An 8,504-nucleotide genomic window follows, 5' to 3' on the forward strand; every position below is an offset into this window, starting at 1 on the left:
GTTGAAGAGCATTAGATTTTACATTTACCTATTATTCTTTAATTACTCTAATTAAACACTCATTAAATTTTAGTTTTGATTTTTTTCAATTTTCAATTTATTTTTTGGTAGAAAAGGACAATATTAGCGATTACATTAGATAAAATCATAATAAAAAGGAAATAGATATGTTGCGATCTCTTCCCAATAAGTTCATGACCGAAGCTTATGGGGATCTAAATAAACGTATCGAAGAACTACTTATATCAACACATTTAGGCATGTGATTAGCAACATCATTAAAAGTTCTCAGGATATGTCGAATACGAATCTCCCATTTCTGATGCAAAGCTTGATGTAACAGCCATAGTTCCACTAAACTACTACTAGCTCCTCCACCAAACAATAATTATTACTCAATGTCTCTTATTATTACTCATTAATTTGCATAACGATAATTATTTCTCAATGTCTCTCATTAAACACTAATTATTTTGGTTCTTTTGTTTAATATTAACATTCCAAATAGTTTCCATCTCAACAAGTTTAGTAAAACATATCTCTATATAAATTATGATTTAATATATTGACAATTGAGTTTTAATTCTATAAATGAAATTAAGAAACCGTCATGTATTCCATTTATTTATTTTTATTATTTTAAATATAAATTAAAGATCTAACTTTTAAAAATAAACATAATGTTAGAATATTAACTTTTTCAAAATTTTAATTAATACATTTTAATTCGTTAATTATAGAAAAAATAAATTCAAATTTGTGGTGTTATTTTTGGATTTTATGAAAAGAGAAATCACATTTCATGACATTCATAAAAGGTATGGAGATTATATATGGTAATAAATATCCAGAGAGGATTTCTGTAGAAAGACGAGCAAGAGCAGTTTTAATAATTGAAATAGAAACACAGTGTCAGTCAAACGTGTACAAAGCAGTGAACACTTCTCCAAAAAAAAGACACATTTCGAAACCCATAAAGTTCATACATCAAACTTTCACTCTCTTTCTTTACTTTAGTTTCCTCTTCTCCCTTTCTTCTCTGCTCTTCTCCTTCCACCAGGTAATACTACTCGCCCCTTTTTTTTCTTACTTTTTTGGAACAATCATTTTCTTTTCTTATGTTCAAAGGGAGAAGAATCTTAGATCTATTTTTATTTACTTTTTGTTTTCTGTTGATTTCTTTTATATAATTTGTTGGTTTTTTTTTTTTTTGCATAACTAAGTTCGAAGTTTGTGAAAAAAAAAATGAAGTGGGTGTCTCTTGGTTCTAATGAAGAATGGATTTTTGTTCCCAGAAGGCTTGATTTTTGTTTTGTGTAATTATGTTTCACATAGGGAATTGAATTTGTGCTTGAACAAATTAAGGTTGGAGAAAAAATGAAATTGGTATTTTCTGGTTTTGAATATAAGGGGGGAATTTTTTTGTTTGAAACCCTAATTTTTGTTTAATTTTGGCTCAAACGGGAACTTAGTTTTGTGCATAAAAGAGGGTAAAGTGGAGTGACTTGAAGAAAAGGGGAAAGTGGAGTGACTTGAAGAAAAGGGGAAAAGGAAGTTGGTGGAAAAGCTTGATTTTTGTGTAATTTTGGTTCACACAGGACACCGGTTTTGTGCATCAACATGTCTAGAATTGAGCAAATTAAAATGGGTATTTCTTGTTTTCGAGGAAAAAGGGAAAGTTTTGGTTAAAAATCCTGATTTTTGTGTAATTTTGGTTCATACAAGAGGTTGCTTCTGTGCATAAAAGAGGGGAAAATGGTGGAAAAGCTTGATTTTTGTGTAATTTTGTTTCACATAGGACATTGGTTTTGTGCCTAAACATGTCAAGGATTGAGTAAAATGAAATGGATACGAGGTAAAAGGGAAATTTTTGGTTTAAAACCCTAATTGTTTTATTTTTGCTTTATACAGGAGCTTGGTTTTGTGCATAGAAGAGGGAAAACTGGATTGATTTAAATAAAAAGGGGGAAAAATACTTTGGCTGAAAAGCTTTAGTTTTGTTTGAAATGGAAGGAGGGTTAGGTGGAAACACCGGTCCAACAAATCCCAGTGATAAATCTAAAGTTTTGGATGTAAAGCCACTACGGACATTGGTTCCGTTATTCCCCGAGCCACCTGAGGGTCCTCCTTTTGTCTGTGTACCTCCTAATGGCCCTTTCCTATCTGGGTTTTCACCATTTTTCCCTTTTAGCGGACAACAAGTATCCCAACCTACACCTGACCTTAACCAAAATTTCTTCAATTCAACTGCTGTTCCGCTTCGGTCAGTTAGAGCCGAACCAGTACCAGCTTCTGGCAATGGTAGTCATAAACACAAGTCAGCTGGACCAAGTTCTGTGAAGAAGAAAGCAAAGAGGCGAAAAGATTCAGAGTCTGTATTAACTTCTCTTATGAATTTCAATCCCGGAATCAGTTTATCCGAACGAGATGATGGTAACAGGCAATTGGTCGAAAGTGTGCTTTTGAGGTTTGATGCGCTTAGGAGAAAGCTTAGCCAAATGGAAGATGCTAAGGAATTACATTCCAGTATTATTAAGCGTTCAGACTTGAAAGCTGCCAACATGATGTTGACCAAAGGGGTGCGAACTAACATGAAAAAGAGAATCGGGGTTGTTCCGGGTGTTGAAATCGGGGACATTTTCTTCTTCCGGATGGAGCTATCTTTAGTGGGGTTGCATTTTCCATCCATGGCTGGAATTGACTACATGGCTATCAAGAGCGGCGATTTAGAGGGTGAGCGAGTGGCTTTAAGCATCGTTTCATCTGGAGGGTATGATGATGATGCTGAAGATCCTGATGTTTTGGTATATAGTGGTCAAGGTGGGAGTGCCAGTAGAGATAAAGAAGCATCTGATCAGCAGCTTGTAAGGGGCAATCTTGCTTTGGAAAGGAGCTTCCACCGAGGAAATGAAGTGCGAGTCATTCGGGGTTTAAAAGATAATGTCCATCAAATGTCAAAGGTCTATGTGTATGACGGGCTTTACAAGATCCAAGAATCGTGGATGGAGAAAGGGAAATCGGGTTGCAACATGTTCAAGTATAAGTTGGGAAGGATCCCTGGGCAGCCAGCTGCTTTTGCCACATGGAAATCTATTCAGAAGTGGAAAGAAGGTCTTCCTTCGAGGGCCGGACTTATTATTCCTGACCTCACTTCAGGTGCAGAAAGCACACCTGTTTCACTCGTAAATGAGGTTGATGATGAAAAGGGGCCTGCTTACTTCACATATTCTCCAACTGTCAAGTATTCAAAATCATTCAAATTAGTGCAACCTTCTTATGCTTGCAGCTGCCATGATGCGTGTCAACCTGGAAATTCTAACTGCTCCTGCATTCAAAAGAACGGGGGCGATTTCCCTTACACCACCAATGGGGTTCTAGCGTGTCGAAAACCCATGATTTATGAATGTGGTCCCACATGCCCTTGTATTCGGAACTGCAAAAACCGAGTTATACAAACTGGTTTGAAAGCTCACTTAGAAGTTTTCAAGACAAGAGATCGTGGTTGGGGTCTACGGTCATGGGACCCTATTCGAGCAGGTACATTTATTTGTGAATATGCAGGTGAAGTTATTGATGAAACCAAGGCAAGGCAGGAAAGTGGAGATGGTGAAAGCGAGTATATTTTTCATACGAACCGTCTCTACGAATCCTTCAAGTATAATTTCGAAGCCGAAAGTAGCGAAGATTTCGATATCCCATCTCCCGTAATCATAAGTTCAAAGAACAGTGGAAATGTAGCTAGATTTATGAACCATAGTTGCACCCCAAATGTTTTCTGGCAGCCAGTGATGTATGAACATAACAACGAAGCGTTTCTCCATATTGCTTTCTTCGCAAAGAAACACATCCCTCCTATGACAGAGTTGACTTTCAATTACGGTCTTCCGCAATCAGAGGAGACCCAACCTGACAACCCCCCGGAAAACGGAAGGAAGAAATGCTTATGCGGATCACTGAAATGCCGAGGTTATTTCTATTGAGCTTCGGTTGCGAACTTTTTGGCCTCTGGAAGGAGGTATCGGATCAAGCACAGCTTTGTCTAAAAATCATGCAACTCTCAATAGTGCATTATATATTTAAATGTTTATAGCTTGTTGTCATGCTATATGGCTGCCATTAAATTGCAGAACTGGAAAACCATGTTTGATGGTGATTTTGTAGTCTAATTTGTAGAAATGTGAATCAATCAATGATTCAAGTTAAATGGCAAATTACTTGGTATTTAAACTTAAATAAAATTAAGTTTATTTTTTTGGTGAAGAAAGATGTGGTCCAAACTTGGCATTAAATATTTAATGAAGTGAAATGACAGTTACTTTGAATATCGAATCATAACATTACTTTTTTTAGTTAGGAGACAAATCAAATTTTTGTTGACATACTTTTTGACCCTATCATGATTCAAGTGGTCCTATCCATCACTTTTTTCTATTATTTACAATTTTATATTACAAAATTTTCACATGTAAAATTAAAATTTTGATGTGCCTCCATATATTAGTCCAATTCAACTCTATCCTTTGAAACTTCAATTTTACTCATCTATTTTAATTGGATAAAATATCCTATTTTATTTTTAAAAATTTAATTTTCAGAATTTAATTCTAACTATTAACACTCTTAAAATTATTTTGTTAAATTTAGGTTTATTATAATGTTTTGTTTTTAATTATATTGTTACCAAGTGAATTTTTTATTTCAAAGTGTCACACCAATAAATTTAACATCATGTGTTTTTTTAGGAAATAAATTATATTAGGATCATTCTAAAAATATAGTTTATAGGCATCAATAAAATAGTGTTACGTCATTAAATTTTAAAGATAACGAAGTATTATTATACGCTCATCTATATCTAATATCTTCTCTAACTTAATTTAATTTTAATTAAATTACTTAAAATAATTAATTTTTTAAATTATAAACGAACCTTTTCTTCTTTTACAAATATTAATCATTTTTTCTATAAGTTAATATTTTTTTTATTTTGTGTAACCAATTTTAGAAAATAATTGTTTTTATGCAATTTTTCCATGTCATTAACACCTAATTTTAGTAATTATTTCACCTTGAATCCAAAATCTCAAACCTCGAACCCCAAACCTTGAGGTTTTGAGTTTGGAATTTAAAGTTTAGAGTTTGGGATTTAAGGTTTAGATTCGAGGTTCAATGTTTAGGTTTAGAGTTCAATGATTTGTAGTTTAGGGTTCAAGTTTAAAGTTCAAGGGTTCAATGTTACGAGTTACGAGTTCGGGATTCAGGATTCGGGTTCATGGTTTAAGGTTACAAGTTAATGTTTAGGGTGCTATATTTTGGGTTTAGGGTTTGGGATTATCAAAATCATGTGTCAATAACATAAAAAAAATTTGTCTAAATGTAATTAAATAATTGGAAATGGACTATAAATAATGTAGAGGGAAGGGTTCATAAAATAATTTCTTTATGGATGGGTATATAATAATAATTTCATGTTTGATAATTTGACAATTTTTATTAGTGCCTAATAATCTTACTTTTAGAATTATCATGTAAGTTTTTTTTATTGTTAAATTTAACAATAAATTGAATTAAATTGAATGACAATTGATCTATTACAGTAGCACATGTCAAACACTAACATCAACTTCTCCATTCTAACAATAACAAGATTCAATTGCAATTAAATTTAAACCTGGTATTATAACATACTTAGCAACCAAAGTGAAAATAGTTCTTAATTCTTGCTTAATGAGACAGCATCTAACTGTACCTACTATATAATAAAGCTCAAAATTTCGGACACAAAACCAAAGCCCAATAAAGAAAACCCACTACTTCCTCCAAACACATAATCAATATCGGTAAGAACATTACAGAGACTCTTGTATCAAGAGTTAGAAATTTTGTGTCCGAAATTAAAGGGCATATTTTTGTTAAAAATTAAAGGGCAAAGAAGTTATTTTTATTAAAAATTTTATTCATTTTTACCATTAAAAATTAAAGTGGTTGATGGAATAACCAAACACTGACACGTGGTGTGCCACGTGTATCTTATACTGATATATAATGACCAGTTTTTAATCGTAGAAGTTTATTAAATTTTTAACAAAAGAATCAATTTGCTTTTAGATCTAACGTATATAGATTAATTTGTCCATTTTTTGAATAAAGGGGATAAAATATAATCCGACTCTTAATACATGATGCGGTCATTGAGAGCACCAAAAATATTCTATTCCCTGTAAAATAATCAAAAAGAACAGTAAAGGGGAAGCAGGGTCGAGTCCTCAGGGATCGGTTTATACAAATGCTTGTTTCTCGAAATCCTGGACAGAATAGTGCCCGAGAAAACCTGCTTGACAGAAAAAAAAAAAAAACAGAATTAAAGATTTGATTTGGAAAAAATAAAAAACAGAATCTAAAGTTGACTGAAATTATGATTACGAAAATAATAAAAATAATAAAGAGAGTTAAAGGAAAAGAAATTCCTATTGGTAGATTCCAGCCTCCAGTTGTCGCATTCCGCCTTGGGTTCGATCATCGGCTTTTAAATAACCCTTCTCAACTTAAGTAAGCCAGTTATAGTGGAAGAGGACGCCTACGACCACTAGCTCCAAAGATTAGACTTACGATTTTTAGGGAACCTGACTCTAGCTAGTAATCTATGTTAGATCAACGCTTCTCAATGGCGAATCCCACGCCATTTCGTCTCTTTGGCTCGCCAACCTCTGACACAGTAAGTTAACGAACCAACTATGCAATCCTTTCAAAACATACAAAGCGGCCGCCTTTGCATATGCTAAAAAGCTTACTTCTTAAGGGCCATGGACGGAAGCGTCAGCCCGTAGTGTGGAGAAACAATGAATACTTAGCGAGAAGGCTAAGTACGGATTCTAGGCCTCAAGAACCCTTTTTAGGGAATATTGACAACTTTCGGCTAGATAGGTTTTAGTGGCTCATGATAATGGTGGAAAAAGAAATAAATATAAAAATAGAAAAGGGAATTTTATTTAAAGAAAATATGAAGAAACAAAAGCCTAGACTTTTAAGGGGAGAGTGTTTACAGAAAAAGATGAACACCAAATAGAGTCACTTCACCCCCTATTTATAATGCTAGGGAAATAGTCTAATTTAACTTAAATTCTAAAAAGATAAATACATTTAATTAAAGATAAATAAAGATAATTAAAATAAAATTCTAAAATTAAATAATCCTAATAATTTTTTTAATATTAATTATCCTAATATAAATAAAATGGAGTCTTATAAAATAAAATCTCTTCTTTTTGCGTTTTTAGTCCTTGTGTCTTCCATGCTCGCACTTTTGGCACAATCTTTTTCCTGTGTCGCATATCAGCCCATTGTATCTCCAAATTTGCACTTTTGTGCTTTAATTTTGCTTTTGCCTCCAAATCAATCCCTAATCGATAAAAAGACATAAATAAGCTTAGAATAAACACATGATTAATACATAAAAATACGTTATTCTAGAGCATTATCAAATTCCCCCTACTTAGCCCATGCTTGCCCTCAAGTATGGTTCCTATCTATTGTGAAAGTTAAATTCTGCCATAAAAGAAATACCACTCCAAAGTTTCATAAGAATTAGTTTAAAACGCATATGAAAAATAAAGAGAACCCTAAGTTTGCTTTAAGTAAAATAGAAAAAGTTTTCCAATTAATACACAGAAATTAAAATCGATTTGAATTATTTCATGGAAATTAGGTGAATTACTAAACTTACCAAGACACCCTCTTTGTTTCTTCCTTAGTCCCAAATTTTATTTATTTACATATATATTTTTTTCTTTTTTCCATTATTTATTTATTTATTTATGTATGTATTTGAACCTTTTGACGCGAAGAGTGATGACAGCCAAGCACCAAACCCCGGTTACTTAGCCCAACATACTTTTTATTTTTATTTTCCTTAAGAACATGTGGAACCTTTTGACGCGAAGAGTGATGACAGCCAAGTACCCCACCACGATTACTCAGCCCAACGCATTCTTAAGAATTAATTCCGGTTAGCGGAGCTTTAACTATCACGTCACACAACCTTTTGGCGCGAAGTAGAATGACAACCCAAGCACCCTACCCCGGTTACTCAGTTAGTCACGTTCTAAGCTGTACTCATGACCATGGAAAAATTTATTAACAATTGAATGAAATTAACATTTTGAGAACTCAGGAAAAACAATTTAAGTGTCAAGAATAAGTTTCAATAATCACCTAATAGCCATGAACATAAATTAAGCATGTAATCATTTTAAGTGTTCACTTTATATTAAATTTGATCGATTTTATGAAAAGCAAGATAGAGTTAACTCCATTAATCACAATTATTTTTAGCATAATAAAAATAAAACAGTGGAGATGGCATCAACTATGGGGAAAATCATAACTTCCTCAGAAGGCAAGAATCATGCTTGTGGGGCAAACAGTAGGCAATTCCTGGTCAAAATCTTGGTCATGAAAAGAGGCAAAATATTCTTAAAAAAATTATATGGGCAAAGAACAACCAA

General features: G+C 33.1%; 1 protein-coding gene across 3 annotated transcripts; it reads left to right on the forward strand.

The window, feature by feature from the left end:
• The first annotated feature begins 813 nt into the window (after positions 1 to 813).
• LOC108453504 (histone-lysine N-methyltransferase, H3 lysine-9 specific SUVH1-like) lies at positions 814 to 4,264 on the forward strand. Of its 3 annotated transcripts, none has more exons than XR_008283303.1 (2): positions 814 to 1,060; positions 1,473 to 1,748. XR_008283303.1 is itself a non-coding variant. In XM_053028832.1 (2 exons), exon 2 carries the CDS (start codon positions 2,007 to 2,009, stop codon positions 3,978 to 3,980), a length of 1,974 nt encoding a protein of 657 aa, XP_052884792.1. In that variant the 5' UTR covers positions 821 to 1,060; positions 1,224 to 2,006; the 3' UTR covers positions 3,981 to 4,264. The 3 variants fall into 3 exon arrangements, 2 of the variants coding, with proteins under 2 accessions (XP_052884792.1, XP_017607124.1); XM_053028832.1 differs by having other exon boundaries at positions 821 to 1,060; positions 1,224 to 4,264; XM_017751635.2 differs by lacking the exon at positions 1,473 to 1,748 and adding an exon at positions 1,912 to 4,264 and having other exon boundaries at positions 824 to 1,060.
• The last annotated feature ends 4,240 nt before the right edge of the window (positions 4,265 to 8,504 follow it).

The sequence above is a fragment of the Gossypium arboreum genome, chromosome 5, assembly GCF_025698485.1.
Source record: "Gossypium arboreum isolate Shixiya-1 chromosome 5, ASM2569848v2, whole genome shotgun sequence".
NCBI classification, from domain to species: Eukaryota; Viridiplantae; Streptophyta; class Magnoliopsida; order Malvales; family Malvaceae; genus Gossypium; species Gossypium arboreum.

Coding starts and splice junctions, on each gene's coding strand:
- LOC108453504 (XM_053028832.1), top strand. CDS start 2,007: ATGGAAGGAGGGTTAGGTGGAAACACCGGTCCAACAAATCCCAGTGAT.